General features: G+C 41.3%; 3 protein-coding genes across 3 annotated transcripts; all 3 read right to left on the reverse strand.

Annotated features, from left to right (window-relative positions):
• Window positions 1-7,820, reverse strand: eva1bb (eva-1 homolog Bb (C. elegans)). Its single transcript, XM_083926175.1, has 3 exons — window positions 7,625-7,820; window positions 3,075-3,221; window positions 1-1,691 (listed from the first exon to the last, which is right to left on the reverse strand). The coding sequence occupies exons 2-3, from the start codon at window positions 3,139-3,141 to the stop codon at window positions 1,264-1,266; spliced, it is 495 nt and encodes a 164-aa protein (XP_083782301.1). The 5' UTR covers window positions 3,142-3,221; window positions 7,625-7,820; the 3' UTR covers window positions 1-1,263.
• Window positions 7,821-10,720: 2,900 nt separating this feature from the next.
• On the reverse strand, window positions 10,721-13,967 carry lsm10 (LSM10, U7 small nuclear RNA associated). Its single transcript, XM_083925278.1, has 2 exons — window positions 13,900-13,967; window positions 10,721-11,584 (listed from the first exon to the last, which is right to left on the reverse strand). Exon 2 carries the CDS (start codon window positions 11,544-11,546, stop codon window positions 11,133-11,135), a length of 414 nt encoding a protein of 137 aa, XP_083781404.1. The 5' UTR covers window positions 11,547-11,584; window positions 13,900-13,967; the 3' UTR covers window positions 10,721-11,132.
• Window positions 13,968-15,223: 1,256 nt separating this feature from the next.
• oscp1a (organic solute carrier partner 1a) lies at window positions 15,224-20,805 on the reverse strand (the record flags this gene model as incomplete). The annotated part of the gene is made up of 11 exons (XM_083925761.1): window positions 15,224-15,346; window positions 16,641-16,701; window positions 16,801-16,946; window positions 17,633-17,687; window positions 17,806-17,934; window positions 18,763-18,866; window positions 18,982-19,062; window positions 19,277-19,444; window positions 19,849-20,003; window positions 20,483-20,512; window positions 20,694-20,805. 11 exons carry the CDS (start codon window positions 20,803-20,805, stop codon window positions 15,224-15,226), a joined length of 1,164 nt encoding a protein of 387 aa, XP_083781887.1.
• Window positions 20,806-22,556: the final 1,751 nt, after the last annotated feature.

Raw genomic sequence — 22,556 nt, forward strand, 5'->3', positions numbered from 1 at the left:
TGTCAGTTTAATACAAAATCTACGACAGCAAAAGTGTTCAGTATTAAATTCATGAAGAAGACTTGGTAATCATGGTCGATGGCATGTTAAATTCTGAAATCATTTAAGGAAATTAGTATTTTATTCCAGAAATCCAAAATGTTTTTTCTTGTCTTACAATGCAGCAACAAATAAATAAATAATAATACCAGGACAAACGGGAGTTTACTTAATCAATAAAAATGAAATAACATTTCATAACTTTAATGTATTGGATTTGAAAGTATTTGGGATACAATGCAATTTTGTGTGTGTTAATTAATATGATTACGTATTCCTCATGACGTATTTATGTAGGGATTGTAGTTAAAGGTAGTTGAAAGTTATTAAGGAGATAGGGTCTTTTCTAACCTGGCTGCTCAGATGTGTGACATGAACTTGTGATTACCGCGTGATCTTGCTGCTGTGCAAGAAATTTGTATTTTATTTAACTTTTTTTGCATTTTGTTATATGCAAAAAGAGCGACTGTTCTGTTTCTGTATCAGGGTTTTACCATGAAAGCTGGGTCACGACCGAAAGAACGAGGTTGCGGGTACAAGCGGCCGAAATGTGTTTCCTCAGGAGGGGGGCTGGAGTCTCCCTTAGAGAGAGGGTGAAAAGTTCAGCATCCGTGAGGAACTCGGAGTAGAGCCGCTGCTCCTTTGCGTTGAAAGGAGCCAGTTGAGGTGGTTCAGGATCATCTGGTAAGGATGAACCCTTGGCGCCTCCCTAGGGAGGTGTTCCAGGCACGTCCAGCTGGGAGGAGGCCTTGGGGAAGACCCAGGACCAGGTGGAGAGATTAGATCTCCACACTGGCCTGGGAACGCCTCGGGATCCCCCAGTTAGAGCTGGTTAATGTGGCCCAGGAAAGGGAAGTTTGGGGTCCCCTGCTAAAGCTGCCCCCGCGACCCGACCCCAGATAAGAGGCTGAAGATGAGATGAGATGAGATGTTGTAGGTGCACATTAGAAGTTCTGTTAAGATTTCAAGGTTTAAATTGTTGGTTATAATTTTATTTGTATCTTGTTTGTGAATCAAGAGGAGGGATCGACCATTAATGACCCTTAGGGGGACTTTGGTGAAACATGAGGTTCAGCCCCCCTCGCCACCCCACTCATTTTCATAATCCCTTATTTTAATATTCAACAGTTTGTGCAGCCAAAAAAATCAAAATGTCTCTATCCAATGTACTGTGTCCTGTCCTCTGCAGTCAGTCAGGTGGATTTTTCGGGCACAAAGTCTCTGTTAGTGGTAATGCACTCGTCCGATCGTCCCCGTCCCTGTGACCAGGATGTCCGGCTGCCCGTTCCTCCAGATCTCCCTGACGATTCGTTCCCTCTCCTCCAGACGTCGCGCCTTCTCCAGCTCCTCAGCTGAAGCGAACACATTCACGCTCCTCAGAGTCCCGTTAGACTGGCTGCTGCGATCGCTCATGGGCCCCATTGTCACTTTAGGGATCTCTGCCTCCTCCCCCTCTTCCTCCGCAATGCTGTCCTCCTCCTCGTCCACCTCTTCCTCGCTGGACTCCTTCAGCTGTCTCCTCTCGGGGGAAGGGGGAGGTTTTCTGTGGCGGCGAGTCCTGCAGGCAACGGCGGACACCAGCAGGCACAGCGCCATGAGGAGGCCGAAACAGACGCCCATCATGAAGTAGAGGGCGAAGCTCTCTGGATTGGCTGTTTAGGTCAAAGAAACACAATGAACGAGTTCAACAGGACCTCGGAAACACAATGTACATTTACTCAAGTTCTGTACTTGAGGTGCTTGTACTTAACTGGAGGATTCACATTTTATTCAACTAGCGGTTGATCTGTATTTGTTTTAGGATCTTCAAAACTTAGTTTCTCCAAAAAGCATCATGCAAAATCACCTCTTCTTTTTCTAATCTCATATTCACCAGAGATGTGCTCATACTACATTTCCTGAATACCAGTAATTCAGCATGAAAAAAAGCATAAAAAATGGTTAATCTACTAAAGAAATCTTAGTTTACTCTTGGCCGTACTCGTACACTCCTATGTCCCCGCTGTAAATATATGGGCACTGCTGGTCGTCCAGATCAACATCGATACTGTCACCGCAACAACATTTTTTAAGGAAGTGTTATTTCTGCTTTCTCTCATCGAAGTCACTTTCTGACACTAATTGGACATAAATTCCCACATGTACGAATATGAAATTTCACTCTGGAAGTGTATAAATAAGTTCTGCTCGCACTTTGGTGGCAATCGCCCAGAAAAAGCACAGCGAAAAGACTGTACCTGACCGGATGCGTTCAGATATGGCCAATAACAGCGAACCGGTGGTGACATAGATGCTAATCCACTGCATGTAAAAGGGAAATATTGTACTTCTTACTTTTTACCCTACATTCAATAGCTGCTATTCCTAGTTATGTTTTAATATAACAGCCAGAGTGTTAAACTTGTGGCTTTGTTGTTAGTTGTTGTTGGTTGCAATCAACTCCAGTCCGGCCCCTTTAAAACAAGTTTTTAGTAAACTTTGGTGTTTGTACGGATTAAATAAACACAATAGAATGTGTTTGTGTACAATTACTGAGCTTTAGAGGTGCTGCTAGTCAGATTTTGTTTCATTTGGACATATGAAGCTGTTTCCTCCTGTTCCCAGTGTTTATGCTAAGCTAAGCTAACTGGCTTCTGTGTAGCTTTATATTTAGTATAAAGATATGAAAGTGGCATCAGTCTTCTCATCTAACTTTCAGCAGTAATGTGTATTTCCTTCAAACATAGAGGCCTGAAGAGGTATTTGCAAGAAAGACCAGAGAAAATGCGTAAAACTAAATGTACTGTGTGTGTGTGTGTGTGTGTGTCTGTGTGTGTGTGTGTGTGTGTGTGTGTGTGTGTGTGTGTGTGTGTGTGCGTGTGTGTGTGTGTGTGTGTGTGTGTGTGTGTGTGTTTGTGTGTGTGTGTGTGTGTGTCCCTGTATATTTCTAACACCCGCAATCATCTTGTGACAACATAGATTCATGACGTGACCCACTGATGGAGCCCCGAGCCCCAGGTTGAGAACCACAGTTCTAATCACGCGGAGGTTTTTACCTTTGATGTGAGCGTAGGTCGCCATGCTGTTGCTGAGCAGCTCCATGTCTCTCTTAATAGGCTCCATCCCGGTTCACTGTGGGTTCAAATAGCTACCATCTCCAGGACTTTCTGTTACAGACTGAACTCCAACGCCAACGACAGATCCTGACACAAAACACACAATCAGGCAGTTATTATCTGCATAAATATACAGTATATAGTATAGTGTCAGTTTTAAACTCACTAGGGAAGTCTGAGCTCAACCAAAAGATGCAAAAACACTGACAAATGTTCCCCACCCATCGCTCCTGTGATGTAAACTGGTGTCAGAGGTCACCAGACACGGACATTGTGTTCCTTGTAAGCGTTTTACACTGAGGCCTGAAACATGTGGCCCTCTGTGTGCGATAGGGATGTTTACATTTATGACATCAGTGCCTGAGGAGGCTCTTTTCCGGCGTCACGTAAATGTTTTTTCTTTCTTTTTTTCCCACAGAAAAAGTCACATAACAGATTTCACACGGAAACTGAAGCAGCAGCGAAATATTACTGAGATATCCATCTATGAGCTCATGGTAAGGCACTTTTTATGATGGTCTGTAAGTTGTAACAAATGGCTTTATTAATGGTCTACAATAAAATAATATAGATCAGGTCTAAGACATTAATTAGAACCATTTTGCCAGATTGTGATAATCTCTTTTACTAGTGTAATACGTCGATACATCTGCAGTAATGAATGTTAGAAATGTAAGTAAGACAAGAATACACAAAGGCAGTAATCTTCATGAAAAGAGCAGGAAAAAACACAGGAAAAGCATCATTTTTCACAACCTGGCAACCCAAACCTTGTTCTTATTAATAGCTTAAACTTATCACTGATGTATAACAAGACCATGGCTGTATCTCAGTTTAGTGCTGTAACTAAATCTAAGCAGGTTTGGGTGGGTAGTGTGACAGAAATGACTCCTAAAAGTCGGCGTGCGTGCTATAAATGCTCGACTTTTGTGTGAGCTGTTGATGCAACATACTGACCCACACTGCAGTGCACTAAGGAAGTAGAGGAGCTTCCCACAGCTGCAGAAAATGAAAACTAGCAGCTCCAGGCACAATAATAAGGTAGTTGGAAAAAGCTTTTTGATTTCATTGTCTTTGTGAGATTTAACTGACAGAGACATTTGACGCGTATGATTTCCTGTTAGCATAAAAAGGTTCAGTATGTCGAGTTATGGTACAACACCTGCAAGAACAGTCACAACAATGTACAGTATACAGTATGTGTTGAGCAGGTATGAAGTTTACCATCTTAGTTTAACGTGTTAGCATAATAGTGTTCGCTCATTATTAGCACTAAACTCAAAGTACAGCTGTGTTTTAAAGCTATCGGACGAATTTAAATTAAGTCCTGATGGTGGCACTTGATAAAAAGTCAGAGGAATCCCGAAAGTTGTTGCAATTCTTCTGCTGGGCGAAAATGAATCACATGCTAATCCATCCAGTTGTAGAGACATTTCACCTAAACCTAAACCTCAGGGTGCTAAAACGACACAGCATCACTAAACTTAGTAGGATTAATCATCTGGGGAACATGAACGTCTGTACTCAATGTCATGCCAATCCATCCAGTAGTTGCTGAGATATTTCGAGGACTAAAGCGTTTAACTGACCGACCGACAGACAGACATTGACATCCCTTTATTGCCCTAATTACTCTGGAAAACCAACTTTTTTCTACTGAATAAATAGTCCCTAAACCCGATCTTTAAGGGCGCACTCACACTGTCCATCAGTACTGTGCCCAAGCACGTTTCACGGCTAAAGTCTAGTTCGTTTGACCAGTGTGAGTGCAACCGTACCGCGCCTAGGTGCGGCACGCTTGCCGGCCAAGGACCATTTGGGAGAGGTGGGCTTACGAGGCCTACGTCATTTTATGTGCGCCTGTTCAGACATAGAAAAAAGAAGGACAGACCGTGCGCGGACATTTAAAACAATGGCGGTGAAAGGTTCAGGTTGGTGTGATGCGGAGGTGGAGTGTTTGCTGCAGATTTGGTCGGATGAAAATATTTAAAAACAGTCGACAAGACGCACAAAAACTCTGAGGTCTGTGGAAAGATTTGTAAACAAAGTGACGCATCACAATGACGGCAATCAATGCGTGTGACGTGTTATGGCGTGATGACGTATAGGCAGGCGGGAAGCATCCGCGTGAGGCCCAGGCAGTGTGAGTACAAAGGGGCCTGGGCCGCGGGGGGAGAGGAAGGGGGGGACAAGTACCCTAAAGCACGGGGCACGGTACGGACAGACAGTGTGAGTGCGCCCTAAGAGACTGCGGTTCAGATAAGGTTAAAATGATTTGTCACACACAGTGAAGCTTGATGTAAACACGATGACTGATATTTCCCACCCCCTCACATTCCCTGTCATTACAACAACAACGTGCGTGGGAGCCGAATGTTGTTCTTTCTGCTTCTTTCTGTCCGGGGAGAACGCTCCAATTGCTGCCATTTGGGGGCTTGAGTCGCTCTCCCGCCCTGATCTTTATCCCGGTGACTCTTGGCAGACCCTGTGCACTCTCAAAGGCTTTCTTTTTTATTTTTTTAAGGGGGCAATTACAGTCGTAGTCTCTATGGTGGCCGCTGACTCGTGGGAACCGGTGGGTTTCAACCGGCGCTGCCTTCTGTTGGGCTTTTAACTCACAGACTGAAGAAGCAGGACTCCATCTGCACCCTCAATTTGAGGCCCTCAGACCTTAACAACATAAGTGGCCAATTTAGTTTCCGCTTCAGCCCGTGAAAAGTCAAACAGTGTTTGTTTTATATTTGAGACTTCTACGTTCCCACCAATCAGGCTGTTGATCAGACTTAGCACACGTCACACTGCAGTTATGACCTTCTTATCCACTTATATGTTCTGTAATTTGAGTCTCGAAAGGAATAGGTCGACACTTTTGGATTTGCTTTCTTTCGGAGCGTTAGATGAGAAGATTGTTGCCACTCTCATGTCTGTGTGTTAAACATGTAGCTACAGCCAGCAGCCGGTTAGCTTAGCTTAGCTTAGCAGTAGGTGTGGGAAACCGCTAGCCTGGCTCTGGCCTGAATTAACACGTTATATCTTGTCTGTTTAAAATAGTGTAAAAATTATGAGTTTTTATTTTATGTGCTGAAATGTTTCTCGCAGCATTTGCTCCTGACAAAAAATATTCTGGCACATAACCCACTGTGAAACAGCGAAATAATGTTTTTACACTTTTGTTCTTGAAAAGATTAAACAAACAAGATGTAAAAGTCTGGATGCTAAGCTAAGCTAAGCTAACTAGCTGCTGGCTACAGCGTCACATTAATAGAATGAGATCGATCTTCACATCCAACTCTAACTAAGTTATATTTTATTAAAAAGAAGTTGAACATTTTGCTTGTGCAGTTATCACATTGTGTCAATGAAAAATTATATTTAATTTACATAATTGTAGTCCTGTGACTGTCTTATACTTTCTTGTTTTAAGCTCATTTCTGGAAACGCATTGAAACAAGTTGAAATCATCTCAGAGGATTGGCAGATTTTCACATACTTTTGTTCTTATTCTCTAGATTTTTATAACTTAATTGCAAACAGAAAGGATAATATTTAGAGTTTTTGCAGGGCCACAGCTGACTGTTTGTACAAACAACACTTGTGTTCTTGCAGAAGCACTCTCTCTCTCTCTCTCTCTCTCTCTCTCTCTCTCTCTCTCTCTCTCTCTCTCTCTCTCTCTCTTCTAAATACACACATTTTTATGGAGCGCTCCACAGAAGTTCATGGCAGCCCGGAGCGGGCAGTTTGTGGTGAAGTTTGCCCAGAGCTGGAAGCACAACACAAATATCAAAGGGGAGACAAATGTCCATTTTACACAGCCGCAGCCTCGGGCAGACAGATTTAACACCTAACATTTCCAGACAAGTCCAATAACTTCTGGACTTAACCATACACAGCTGTAACTGTTTATGTAACCCCATTAAATGCACTCCCGTTCATCCCTCCCACACTTCCTGCTCAGATAATCCCATTTAAGTCAAAAGATGAAACCTGAAACCGCTGAAAAAAAGCATTGTTGTTTTACAGTAGTCCACCAAATGTTTACTGTCTCTCACACAGGGAGTTGCCGTGGAAAATACTTTCATCCAACAGTAGAAACTGAATAAAAATGGGCTCAATTAAGTATTAAAATGCACAACACAAGCTGGGGTTTCTCTTCAAATGTATATTTAAAGTGTTAATGATCTGCGGCACTTTGTAGCGACTGCACCTATAAAGGATTTTATGGTTTGCTGCGGTATTGTAAAGAACATGGTGCAGGCGCTGCTAATAAACTAGTTTGTTGCCTTGTTTATTGCCTGACAGCAAAGTAACTGCTGTAAATTTTGTTAAGATTCCTGTGAAAATGTAAAAATCTGAGTTTGTCAAAATGTCTGACAGACAATTTTCCAGACAGGAAAGCCCCTGTAATGTGAAATAAAAGCTTTATTTACATGAAAATGAAATATATTGTTCAGAAAAAGAGTAAAAGATAAACATCTGCAGTGATCACTCACCTTGGTCCTGGATGAGAGCCGCACAGCTCGACTAAACGCAAAGTTTCCACTGGAAAAACAAAGAATTTAGATCCAAATGTGGACCTGCTTTTTCAGCCAACACTTCGATAATATCCCATAATTTGCACGGAGAGGAAGCGAGAAGTTGTCGGTCACTCTGTGTTTGTGACAGAGGAGCTGATGTAGCTGCTGGAGAGGGAGCAGCCCTCCACTATGATCCACTCCCTGTCATCCTTTAGAGGAGGACCAGACAGAAACGCTCCTCACATGTGTTGAGGAGGAGGTGTTTCCTTTTCCTGAGAGATAACTGAAGCTCATGCATGTGCCGCTGGCATCTGGCTCCGAAATAAAAGCCCCAAAATGCAGTTAAACCACTCATTAGAGTCCTAACTTGCATAGAAATCCCCTTCACTTTACTGTAAATCTGCCTCTGTGCAGATTTGAGCCACACTGACCAGAGGGAGGTGATCTCTCCTCTGCTGGCCACAAACGCACCACAGTGAGGTCTGTTCACTGTTAAGCCAGGAGGGTGGGACAGGAAATAGCTAGTCGACTGCCGTGGGCATAGGGCCGCGGTGCCTTCGGGGGCTGGTGGATTAATTGAGCTCTTTGTATTTTAATCTCAGCGTTGAGCGAGAGCCGACCTCAGGATTGTAGTTTGTGTCTGACTGAGTTTATGAAACAAACAACAAAGCAGGTGCTGCTGTTTGGTGAAGTCCAGAGGTGGAAAGCACTTAAGTACATTCACTCTTCTACTATAATTAAGTTAAGTTTTGTATTTAGCATTTCTATTTATGCTTATTTATACTTCAAATAATACTTCTTGTATTCTGTGGTGGAAGAACATATACAGACATAAGTAGCAATACTACAGTGAGGAAACACTCTGTTACAAGTCAAGCAATTACATTTTTACAAAAGTACTAGTATCAAAATATACTTAAACGTACCAAAAGTACTTGTTCTGCAAAACGGCCCATCTAAAATTCATATGCATTAAACTATTGGAATATTATTGATGTATTAATATGCAATTGTCCTTTAAATGTTGCATCTGGTTAACTTTTGAATTTCTTCCTGGGGATCAATACAATAGTTTTAGTATAGATTCAAGATTCAAGAAGCTTTATTTATCCCGAGGTAAATTATTGTGCAACAGTTTCAATACAAAGGTGGGAAAGGATCAGAGTAACAATAAGCATAAAAACATAATCAAATTAAAATTAAGCTAACATAAAATAAATCAAACAATAACTAAATGTGACAGAGTGCAACAGACATCGTGGTTAAACGTAGTTAAATACAATACACAACAATACGCAGCGTGCAGTTTAGCAGCATACTGAAATAAAATAAGTACAAACTAATAAGTGATAAAGAGCGATAAGTGATAACAGTGTTAAAAGTGTAGCAGCATTTCTTACTGAACTAAGTTACAGTACAACTTATGGTACAAATAATTAAAGTGTTGATGCAGGTATTATATTAAGTGGTATAAAGTGACATTTACTCAGGACTTAATAATCTCAATTATGTTTTGTATTATTCATTATTATTAATCTGAATCTGCAAATGTAGTGGAGTAAAAGTACAGTCAACGACAAGTACCTCAGAATCAGTTCTCTGTGTAGTATTTGAGTAAAGCACATGTACTTCTAATGCTTTGAGTACCTGTAGCTGATAACAAGTCTGTATTTGAAGTGTGCAGATGAACAGTTAGTGTGGAGTATTTGTACATTGTTGTATTGACACGATTCCTTTAGTAAAGAGGTCTGAGCACTTGTTTGACCACTGCTGGATCATGTGACCCTGAATCAGACCGTGTAATGTCTTGCAAAAAAATATTGTTTATGCGGTTGAGCCTCTGTAAAGTGCTATTCTGAGTTTAGTGAGTGTTGATGTGGCACGCCGTCATGTTTTTAGCAAAACAGTAAGCAGTCATTATGTGGGCTGCCGTCATTCGATGTCAGTTTTTAAAAACAGTGAAGGGAAAAATATGTCCCAAAAAACACACTGAGGCTGCAGCCAAAACAATGACCCGACCGCCGAGGGACATTCCTGCGTGCATATTCCTTCATTTAATGCAGCACTTAAAATGACATGGCTGCTGAATGCACTCCCTTTCTATCTACGCTGCGGGGTTTATCTGCACCAGCTGCCTCCGCCTGTGTTATGTCAGGCCTGTCCTCTTCCTGACACTGTGCTGGAATAACATACCCCTTTTGCAAATTCCTCAAATTCCCAATCGTATTTGTGTATCGGGAGGACACTGGGACAGCAGTTTCCAAGCGAAACACTCTCTTCCTTTCACCTCGCTCTGCTCGTTTCCATTGGCTGAACATCCTGCCAGGCTTGGATGTCACACCACCAGTAACAGTGAGAGAGAGAGAGTGAGAGAGAGAGAGAGAGTGACAGCTCACTGATGCATGCAGCAGAGATGTTTGTGAGGTGGAAGCTGTGGAAACATGTCTGCTTGTTTTTCCCTCGACCAGACCAGCACTGACTGTGACTGACGTCTTATTACGTGTGGGCAGTTATTAACTTTCTCCACAGACAGACAGGCAAACCGGTGGTGCTCAAGAGCAAATACGCTGACACTCTGGGCCACACTGTGAATTGTAATATGTTCCATTTCTTCCTGTACTGGAACAAAGACATTTTTTGATGGACAGATGAGTTAATTGTATCCTGTCTGTTTGCTGTCCTGGCTCCACACTGCAGAAACTCCACACACCTGACACAGACTCAAAACTCTCTTGTTCACACTGCACAGAGTCTCTTTGAATACAAGCATGAGCTAAATAAATGCAGTGTAATATAATGCACCTTTAGTCATCATTCCCGTCTGTGTTACACAAGAAGTCTTCAAACGAAAGTGAGTAGAGGCGTTTTGTGGCGATTACAAACTCAGACACCAAAACACAAAGACGGTATTCGACTCATTATCTAGTCCAGTGGTTCATCAAAAACATTTTGTGTAGAGATGCAACAATCAGTTAAATGAAAATGAATCTGCGACTTTTTAATGAATCATTTTAATCAAAAATGCCAAAACATTCCCTGGTTCCAGCTTCATGAATGTGATTATTTGCTCTTTTTCTCTGTTTCTCATCACTGTAAACTCTGTAACTGTGTGTTTAAGTCCAATGTTACAAGACATTAAAGACTCTGAGGAAGTTACAATCTAATTTTTCACAGTTTTTTGAGATTCAGTAAACTCATCAATTGATCAAGAACATAATCTTCATTTGAATTAATAATGAAAAGAATTGGTTGCAGTCGTAGATAAAAAAAACATACAAACGCCAAATGTTTCCGTTGGGACCCGTCATCGCAGGTCGTGGCCTGAGTTGTGACCAATTTTTCACAACAAATATAAAGAAGAAAAAAGTCAGGAAAACAAACAAAGCTGGAGAAAAACAGAAAAACAACTTGTTGTCCTCAAGTATTTTGGACTAGTCTTGCACAAACTCAACTGAGCTTCGTCTCCTTGGACAAAAAAGGAAAGTTATGGTTTCTTGGCGTACTCTTTTCTGCCTCCTCCCTGACTGGCAAAGTTACGCACGCGGTGGATCTTGGCCAGCTGGCTCTGTATGGTCTTCATTATGTCCATGTGGTCTGGGATGTGGACGTAGCGGACGTTCCTGCCCGTGATAAACAAGTCCTGCAGCTGGGTGAGCTTACCCCGTCTGTCCCGGTACAAGACATCCGCCAGCCGAACGTTCATAAAGGCGTCCACGTTGACCACGCGGCCCCTCGCTGTGCTCTCGTTCCTCAGGTCCACCGTGGTCACTTCTCCCTGCAGGCCTTGCAGCAGAACGACCATGCTGTTCTCTGCGATAGTGCGTTCCCTGATAGAGTTGACGACATCGGCTACAGGCACCAGGCCTGACGGCAGGGATCTGTTCCCCTCCGACTCCATGGACACTGATGAAGAGGATCTCCAGAGGTCAGGGATACCTGCAGACAAGAAGAAGATATAGTTACTGCCATACAATTCATTCGGAAAACAGAGTTGCTTTTTATAGCGCAACATGTTTTATTGATGTTTGTCTACAGTGTTTAAAAAATGTCTAGGTGTCATGCTGCTGTCACTGTGAACTAAACCACATCACCATGCTGTAATGAAAACTGATCCCACTGATTCTGGCCACTAATGCAAAACTGAGGTGAAGAGAAATAGGACTGTGTGATAATCACTTAATAGGATAATTTGTCTATAGGAAATCATACAGAGACATACAATGACACTGTCTTAATTCGTAATAACAAGCACATGATAACTAACCGAAATATGACGCAATATCATTAGAAGATTGTGGTTTTGTCGCAGTCTGCTCGGCTCCTTCCCTGCTATGCTGCTCAGCCACACTCCTGATCAGTCTACAGCTTTCACCTGCTGCTCTCATCTGCTCACCATCTCCAATCAAGCCAGCATATATGCAGCCTCACTCCACTCACTCTTTGCCAGATTGTCTTCACCCTCATGCCTGATTCTCCAGCACTTGTTCCCGGATTGCTTACCTGGTATGGACCCGACTTGCCTCTGACCTACGCCTCTCGTCTAAGCCCCGGTAAATCCACCAGCCTTCTGTCCCTGACCACGAGTATTTCCTGCCTGTTTTCTGTTCCTCTTCTGCCTGTGGCTGGTCGGCACCTGGCCTGTTTCTGCTATCCCTTGGTCAGCAGTGTACCTGCTTTTACCTTCTGAATAAAGACTGTTTTAAAACGAATACCTGGTTCATCTGTGCTGCAATGTGGTTCACTCCACACCCGTTCCTGGTTTTGTTTTTTTCATAGCACTACTTGTGTGCATGCATGTAAACAAGGTCAGTGAAGTATTTAAATCACACAGGAGTATACAAAATAGGCTTGATCATGTGGTTATTTCATATACACTATTTCTGAAATTAACAGATCATGAGATATATATCGTTATGAAAATATGAAATGGCCGATATCGGGATAGAAGATGATGACCATATTGTACTTCCCTGAATAGAAACCAAAGAATTGCGGAGCATGAACTGTAAATTTGTCCTTTGTGAGACAATACAGGACTATCTTATGAAAACTTCTGATCAAAACAACTTATATTTAGAGCTGAGAAGAGCATAAGAGTATAATTTGCCGTGTCAGTGAAAACCATTCAAACTCTTCATTTGTCGACTTTCTGTTAAATAAAAAAACACTCAAACACAAGCAAGGAATTATGTTAAGTTATAATATATAACGTAATATTATATATCCCCTTGATCGAATTGAAAATCTATACTTTAGTTCTCTAATTGTATTGATGATGGTCTCTTCAAGTCAGTCACTATGTCAGAGATGCACCATTACTGTTGGCACATTAGTATTAACCAGGGTTTGTACACCTTTTCTAAAAAACAAATTCAAGCACTATTCAAGGTCCCTTCCCGAGCTTTTCCAGCACCTTACAGCTGTGGTAAATAAACAAATACATACATATCGAAAAGTATTATTTAACTTCTTTGGAATCACACTAAAGGAGATTGCATCATGCTATAAACAACTAAAACTGTGTTTTGTAATCACAGAAGGATAAGAAAGAAATGAAATTCCTATTCTATCGCTATTAGTTTTGTGACAGAAATGCGGATTCAATTTCAAGCACTTTATCCACAATTTTCAAACCTTGAAAAAACAAGATTTTCCCTGATTAACACACTGGACAGTCATTGTGGGAGCTCAGTACAGACAAAAATGTGTTAGGTAAAGATATTACCCTTAATAAAGACATTATTATAGAGAAGAAGTATTTAAAGAAGTGGGTTACAGGAGGTTTGCAAACAAACAGGACAGGGATTTACATCCATTTCTCCACATGCACTGTCGTTATAGATAAACCAATGATATGGACTCAGAAAAGCTGTTCTTGTGGGGTTTGTAACACTGAGTTCAACATCACATGTGTTCCTGAATGGTTTTGTTTACTTTAGCCATTTTAAGTCCTATAATCCTGCTCAGTTGACCGAAGAAAGGCAACATACCGCTTTATTTTTGAGCATGCTAAATTTAGTTAATCCTTTTTCAAAAGTGCCTCCTGATAAAATGCTTGGCCACTTCAATAAAAAGAAGTAAAAGCCTTAAACAGTAGCATTATGAGTCATTGTTTCTATGCTAACTACGGATATTTCGCTGATTGAGTTCATTCTTCTGAATAAAATATAAATAACGCAGCTCTTCTCATTTATGCTCCAGATATAAACACATTATTTATTTTACTCACAGCCGACGTGAGTTAGACTTACCCGGGTTAGTTAAATCGTTATTTCACGTGGAAACTCTGCACCACAACCTTCGCAGAACTGTTCAAATTATGTCAACAAGTTAAACCGGAAGTGCAGCGTGATGACGTTTCACTCTGCGTCACAGATGCGCGTCAACGTGGAACAACACCGCCCTCTGCAGGCAGCTCCAGAAAATACAATAATAATAATAAACCATGATAACAAAAAGACAACAGAAATAAAGATAACAGATAAAGAAGTCACGTTAATGATGACTTATTGTAGCTTTCTCCAAAGGCCAGTTTCAGCCAAGGTAAAATAAATTCAGTTCAGAATAATAAACAATATTTATCCTGCTGCTGAAACTCAATTTTAAAGTAAGTGTGTGTATTTTCTGTGTGACAAGACACAATTGAACACCTTTCTTTTCTGGAAAGATGTGTATCCATGGTTACATATTCATCTCATCTCATCTCATCTCATCTTCATCCGCTTATCCGGGGTCGGGTCGCGGGGGCAGCAGCTTTAGCAGAGGACCCCAAACTTCCCTTTCCCGGGCCACATTAACCAGCTCTAACTGGGGGATCCCGAGGCGTTCCCAGGCCAGTGTGGAGATATAATCTCTCCACCTGGTCCTGGGTCTTCCCCGAGGCCTCCTCCCAGCTGGACGTGCCTAAAACACCTCCCTATGATCAAGGATAATTATGATCAGAAGGATCAAACAAAAGCAATAAATACACTTTGTTGAGGAAACAACTTGAACATTTAATATACATGTACCATATTTGCATAAATCACCAGGTCCTGCGGCAATTTGGTCGATACATTTAAAGTCTAACCATCTTAAAAAATGAATGAAACACAGAGAATTATAATGATTTCAGACGTTTCCTGGAGCCTGATCAAGATCACTGCATCCGGACAACTAATTTCATCTTAATCATTTATGGGTATAGAAGAAAAACAAGTAAAAAATCTGAATAAATACTTTACTGAAAACATAATTATGACTATAAAGAAAATATAGTTTAGCAAATATAGCAGGTCCCACAATTTGCCCTGAATTCATGCGGCGCTTTTCCAAGTGCGTGTAATTTCCAATATAATTCAAGATTGTTTTAGGTACAACATGAGTCATTAGATATGTTTCATACATTAAAATCTGATCTAAGTGTTAAACAATCAGGTGTGGAACTGAATAAACCAAAAACGGCGTATTTTACAGGTTAAAGATGCTCACAGTGACAGGAAATGTGTCTTTTCCCATGAGATAGAGAGTTAGAAATGGGTATTTGTTAATTGTTAAGTAGTTCAAATGTAAAGTGATTGAAACTACACAACGGGGTCAGAGGTCGTCCATCATGGCCAGCAGGTCGTCTCCTTTGCTGCTGCTGAGAGTTTCCGGCGGCTCGTCTCCTTCTGCGAACTGTCCGGCGATGTGAGCCAGCTGAGTCGCAGCCTGTTCATCCTGAATCAAACACAAACCAAACATGTTTTTAATTCAACAAAAGGAAAAGTAGGGAATTAATGTTCCATATTATTAGATATCATAACAGAGGTGAATGTAACTAAGTACAATTACTAAAACTAACAAGTATTGAATTAAAGTGTAATTACAGTGGAAAATAACTTACTTAATTAAGCATTATATCATATATCCCATACTATATAATAGTATTTTAAGCTAATATGTTATACCATTATACATATGTTATAACATCTTACTAGATGGTTCTGGCATCTAGTAAGGATGCCCCCTGGGCGCCTCCCTAGTGGGGTGTTCCAGGCACGTCCAGCTGGGAGGAGGCCTCGGGGAAGACCCAGGACCAGGTGGAGAGATTAGATCTCCACACTGGCCTGGGAACGCCTCAGGATCCCCCAGTTAGAGCTGGTTAATGTGGCCCGAGAAAGGGAAGTTTGGGGTCCCCTGCTAAAGCTGCTGCCCCCGCGACCCGACCACGGATAAGAGGTTGAAGATGAGATGAGATGTTATAGTGTTTTATTACATTATTACATTATATGTCTATATTAATACAAACATAAAGGATCATCATCTTTATATCATCACTGCATCACTTTATTTAGTTGTACTGTAACTTAGTTCAGTAGGAAATGCTGCTACACTTTTAACACTGTTTTCACTTATCGCTCCTTCTCACTTATTTAGTTTGTACTTATTTTATTTCAACATGTTTCTAAACTGCACGCTGCGTATTGTTGTATAATGTATTTACCCACGTTTAACCACAATGTCTGTTGCACTCTGTCATATCTAGTCGATTGTTTGATTTATTTTACGTTAGCTTTATTTTCATTTGATTTATGTGTTTATGCTTATTGTCACTCTGATCCTTTCCCATCTTTGTATTGAAACTGTTGCACAATCATTTCCCACGGGATAAATAAAGCTATTGAATCTTGATCATTACTTAATCATATTAATCTGCTGTGTCATTTAATATACCTTGCTGGCTTTGCTGATACCACATCAGTGTCACCTTTGCCTCATAATTTACCTCTAAATGCTTTTGTGTAGTTTTGATTTTTACTTCTATTCTTATTTGAGTTTTATACACCTTTAATTCTTTAAAAAAAACACTTTTTCCTTTTAATCTTTGCGTTTCTCTGTCCTTGTTCTGTAATTAAGATACACGTCAGCTCAGTGGGGTGTGTCCCATCAGTGTTTTTATCCTCTCTCAGGTTACAAACAGTTTATGACTAAAGGCCGGTTGGCAGCGGTCTGCAGAATTACATCACCATACCTGCATCGCCTGAATATTTATCACTCCAAACAAAGACTCCTCAGCTCCACCTGGCGTGCCTCTGTTAAGCAAATTAAAAGTAATAGTTGTAGGAGTTAATGTTAATACTTAAGGTTAATTGCAGGTAATGCATAAAGAAACAGAGTAGAAACACACTCACGCCTCCTCCTCCTCTTCGTCTGTCGTAAACAGGTTGATCCGAAAGCCAGTTTCAGTTTCGGGCACGTCCTCTGCCTTCATGCTGCCCATCAGACGAGCCAGCAGGTTCAGCTCCTCTTTGGCCAGCAGGTTGGGTGTGTCATCCGTCTGCAGCAGGAAGGTCAGACACAGATAGAAAGACTGTCTCACGCCTGGAGTTTACTGTGTGTGATGCATCATGTGAGAACTGTGCAGTGATGCGAAAAGGATTCAGAGCCTAACAGAGATGCACTCATTGTAAAAACACTCCAATAAAAAGTAGAAAGTCTTGTATTGAAAATCTGATTTAAGTAAAATCACACAAGATAAACAGTAAAAAATGTACTTACAATAACAAAATGTACTTGTTAAAGTGTTATATTGTATAATTTGTTCATTATTTATGATGCATTTATGTGTAAGGAGCATCTCAAGATGGTGATAAATAATAAATCTTAGTTTGCAGCGTAGAAATATTAAATAAAGTACAAGTATCCCTAAATTGCACATTAGCCTATGTCAATAAATGCAGTTTATGCTCCATCACTGGTATTGCACCTCTATGTATGTATAGACTTTGATAAAGACTTTAATGTATGGTAGATATTGTGGTTTAAATACAAAATATTACAGAAAACCATCAATTGGAGCATGTGATGCTGATTATTTATCTATTCTGCTGCAAAAGAATGTATTTAAATCAATTTGAATGTTGCTCTCATGTTGCCTGAGGAGCTGTGCAGCTAGAAAAATGTACATGTAAAAATTTAACTACACCTGCGATCCAAATGTCAGCCATGAAACCAGGCTATTACCTTGCCAGAGGGAGCCTTGGATGTGTGTGTCTCCTCTGGATGGTTCACAGTGTACCTTTTATATTTCATACAACACAAAACAAAGCAGTGTCAACTTCTAATCCACCTGTATTTTGTTGAACATATAACCAAAGTAAAGCATATGTGGCGTAGCAGCATCAGCTCATACGTACATGTTCATGCCCAGTCTGAGGACTCTGTCTCCGTGCAGTTCAAAGCATCCCTTTCTCACGGAGCGGGTGTAACTTCCTCCTGTAGGGAACTTACTCCGTCTCGCTTCTTTGCCCTTTCTATCAAACGTCCTGCAACAGGAAGCAGATGACGACACTTTGGAATATGGAGTTATTTCTGATTTAAGCAGTCGGAGGAAATCTGAGACTAAGCACAAGAACATTTCAGCTTGTCAGCGGAGCCTCTGGAGTTACATCAGACACATTTAAGCCGCCACATCTGGTGCCACTAACCGAGGTCAAGGGAATTGGCTGTGTGTCAATGATGCCCAACAACCAGGCTAGAGAAAAAGTGTGTGTGGAGGGAGGATAGAATTATATCTAAGAGTGAAAAAGTAAAAACCCTTGTCCATACAAGATTGTGCACAGTGACCTAGAGTGGGAGCGTACTTATGTGTTAATTTTTCTACAATCAGTGCTGAATTCCTATGTAGACCCTAAGACTACCCCCTAACCCTGACCCTAACTGTAACCCCGAGTCCTAACAAAATGCTAAATTAAATCAGCGGAGGCAGAAGCTTATGCGACCAGGGGACATCAGACTTTGGGGAGAAAGGGTCGAGTGGGGAACCCCAGACCCGGGGAACATAGGGATGACACCCCCCCACCCCCCCCCCCCCACACACACACACACACACACACACAAGAGTGCTAGTAGTGTGTGCAAATCAAAGCCCCCACTACGGCGACTTCCTGGTTGATCCAATCAGGAAGGGCCAAAAACCGCAGTTCTCCAAGTGTCCACTAGGGGCAGTTTTCATAATAGAGCAGCTTCTCATTGACCCTCATGTTAAACAGGCCGTTTTCACAGCATCATTAAACCTGTTTAATATGACATGTAGAGCCTAATACTTGATAATTCACAAAACACATGCAATGCCGTGGCGGTCAGCTGCCTACCTAATAAGCCCAGGGACCTCTATCCCGTGAGGCACTGGGCCTGATGTCGACAGGGCAAAACGTCCGTTGGGATTCTGGACTTGATTTTTGAGGAAAAGTGACACCTAAGAGGAGGGAATAATGTTAATAATAAATGCTGGTTGAAAAAATATAATAAAGCTGTTATATTTTCATCTTGTGTATGAACGGATGAGTAAAACAAAAAAGCAGAGGACTTACGCGGATATGCATGTCTTGAAAAAAGATGAGCAGTGTTTGTCTAAGAAGCTGGAATTCACCGTCTGGTAGCGATGAATAAACCTAGTGTCAATTCATAAGAACAAAAACAGGTCACACAGGATACAGGTGATAAAAAGAGCGACAGCTGGAATCCAGACAGCATGAAGTAACTGTACAGACTGTTCAGACTGTTCAGACTGTTCAGACTTACTGTATCCCGGGGTAATAGGTGTTTAAAGCACTAAGCAGTGGATAATTAAAGGTTGATTTTCTCAACAGCTCTTAATATACGTACCTCAATCATCTTCCTGTGTGTCTCGTCCACTTGGTTGACGACCGCAGGAGTGTCTTTTACAAACTTCCTGATGGTATCTATGTGATTGTAAGTGATGAGCATCAAATCTTTAGGCCGTGGACAAAGGAAGACCTGGTATTTGAACGCCATGACCATCAGCTCGTAAAGCTACGAGGGGAAAAGAACAAAGAAAGTACAAACTTTAAGGACATGCCACCCCTGCAGTGAGACTTTTCTCTGAAGCTTCTTGTTTTTGCTCCCAAACTGACAGTTCTCACATATTTTTGCACATTTACAACTAGTGCACTGGAGAGTTAACTTATTTTGAGGCTTGACTCTCTCAAAATGTGACAATAAACATTTTAAAGCATTAAATACTCAAGATTTGACCTAGAAACAAAACAAATAGACTACATAGGCCTTGCATGGCCGCACATCTAGAATATGCTGTACAATTGATCAGCATGGATTTCAAGATCTCTCTCATAGATATGTACAAAAACACACCATTAGCAATACGTTAAAAGAAAATAAATCCTTAAAATGTCTCTCATCTATTATCTTGTACATACCCTGTCCATGCTGGCCGGGTTCAGTCTCATGATGGAGGCATGCGCTAACCGAGTTAGCACCGTTTTCATTGTCCTGTGAGAATACAGCTGCTGGGGTTTGAGAAGTTCATCCATGAAGTCTTTACTAAACATGGTTCCAACAATGTCGTTCATAACTGTGCATGGGGAAGTGACAGAAACAAAAAGGGGGTTAATTTCGCTTCAAATTGACGGTTTTTAGGTCATCGAATAAAACGGCGCCGAAGAGCTTGTTTTGATGTTGATGCATCTTGCACCTTGTTTGTTGCCACACTGCTTTACCAACCAGAGAACAGAACAGAAGCAGTGAAAAAGGGGGAAAAAGGTTTAAAGTTTTAAGGTGAGACACACTTTATGACGTTACTGCACCTGCTTTGCAAGCTTCAGGATCAAAAATCAGTAGGCAAACAGACGTTCTTTAACCTTTCTGGGATTATTATTACAGTATACTGTATGGACATGGATAATATGAACTTGAATGCTAATTTAAAGGTAGCTTAAAGTCGTACTGCACACTTACATGTTTTCTGAGCTGTAAACTAAATGATAGGACTTCCACCACTGGGGCACAAGGAGCTGACTAAACAATAACTCAAGTAATATATGGCATGGATACCTCTCTTTCTGTCATTCTCTGACCACACTCCTGCATCCGAGTCAGGTTTCCCAAGTAAGAAAAGAAAGAAAATGGAGTAGTCATTCGGGGTCGTGCAGGAGAAACGTGAACTGCAAGTGTTCAGTTTATCTGACAGCTACAGCTCGTCAGGACAAGGAATGACTGGGAGCTAAACACGAACACATCGACCTAGCCTGTCAGTCACCGCTACCTTTCTCTGAATTGTCCTCAGACGTGTTGAGAGCTTGTAGGCGTTGGTCCAGTATGTAAAGCATCTCTCCACCTAGGTTAATGAACACCAGGGGGAGAGTTCTCAAAGACATCTTGCAAAGAAAAAAGAAGGGATTAAGTCGTAGGTAAAACGCTGGTGTAGAAGTAGACGTTTGAAGCAGTTGACCCTGGGGGGAGCCACTGTCAGATCAGAAGCACTCTTGTCATTTAAAAGGCATTATCTCATTGTTCCTGCTGTGAATTGCCACCGGTAACAAATTGTCCATGTTGAGTCTTATCAGATCATGCTTCTGCAGATAAACTGTCGCACTAAGATGCAACAGGTGGTGAGGAAGAGGATCAGCAGGAACAAGCTTATTGGCCAGGATAAGGATGACGTGACAGCACAGCACAACGGACCACAGAATGACTATATGTTCAACTTCTGGGAAAAGACAATCAAACCTCATCAAAAGAGTTTTTGCTATATGTGCTTGTTGACAATAATTTAATATTTAATATAATATAATTTACAAATACCTTGGAGGATACCTGGATCACAAACTGGAATGGTCCAAGACCACTGAGGCTGTTTACAAGAAGGGCCAGAGTCGTCTCTATTTCCTGAGGAGGCTCCGGTCATTCAATGTATGTAACACCATGCTGAGGATGTTCTACCAGTCGGTGGTAGCCAGTGCCATCTTCTTTGCTGTTGTGTGCTGGGGCAGCAGACTGAGGACAGCAGACGCCAAGAGGATCAGTAAGATCATCAGGAAGGCTGGCTCCGTCCTGGGGGTCAAACTGGACTCTTTGGTGGCGGTGTCTGAGAGGAGGACGCTGTCTAAACTGCACAGCATCCTGGACAATAACTCTCACCCTCTCCACCAGCTGCTGACCTCCAGCAGAAGCACCTTCAGCCACAGACTCATTCTCCCCCGGTGTAACACTGAACGCCGAAGGAAGTCCTTTCTTCCGTTGGACATCAAACTCTATAATTTATCTCCCCCCGGTCAGATAAGGAACAGTGGAGACACTGTGTCCTGAGCAAATGTCACTTTATATCACTTTATATCATCACTGCATCACTTTATTTAGTTGTACTGTAACTTACTTCAGTAAGAAATGCTGCTACACTTCCCTTCACTTTACTGTACTTCACTGTAACTTAGTTCTGTAAGAAATGCTGCTACATTTTTAACACTGTTATCACTTATCGCTCCTTATCACTTATTTAGTTTGTATTACCTTATTTAAATTTGCTGCTAAGCTGCACGGTGCGTATTTTTGTATATTGTATTTACCTACGTTTAACCCCAATGTCTGTTGCACTCTGTCACATCTAGTTAATTGTTTGATTTATATTATGTTAGCTTTATTTTGATTTGATTTATGTTTTTATGCTTATTGTTACTCGGATCCTTTCCCACCTTTGTGTTGAAACTGTTGCACAATAATTTCCCTCGGGATAAATAAAGCTTCTTGAGTCTTGAATCTTTAGGGTATGATGCAAACATGAAAGTAAGACAACAACTGAAGAAAGAACATACTGGAAGTGTTAAACATCTCATTACAAAACCATGTTTTATTATTATATTTCTTGCTATAACATCCTCTGGGAAAGCTTTCCACAAGATATTGCACACTCTTATCTAAAATATAATTACATGTGGTAGAATTGGAGGAATAGTTGGGCATTTTTGGACAAATGCGTATTTGCTCTCTTGCTGAGAGTTAGACGAAAAGATCGATAACACGCTTGTATTTTTACAGGAAACATGATGATACAGCCAGAAGCCAGTTAGCTTACAGTCTATGCTAAGGTAAGTTCATTAGTGAGCTCTAGAGGTGCTGGTAGACAGATTCT

Source organism: Echiichthys vipera (assembly GCF_963691815.1).
Source record: "Echiichthys vipera genome assembly, chromosome: 13".
Classification (NCBI taxonomy): domain Eukaryota; kingdom Metazoa; phylum Chordata; class Actinopteri; order Perciformes; family Trachinidae; genus Echiichthys; species Echiichthys vipera.

Bases quoted from the DNA above. Each gene is read 5' to 3' on its own strand.
- eva1bb (XM_083926175.1), bottom strand. From the start codon at position 3,141: ATGGAGCCTATTAAGAGAGACATGGAGCTGCTCAGCAACAGCATGGCG. The intron at 1,692-3,074 runs GTAAAAACCTCC...TGACCTAAACAG, and splicing joins GACCTACGCTCACATCAAAG to CCAATCCAGAGAGCTTCGCC.
- lsm10 (XM_083925278.1), bottom strand. From the start codon at position 11,546: ATGGAGTCGGAGGGGAACAGATCCCTGCCGTCAGGCCTGGTGCCTGTA.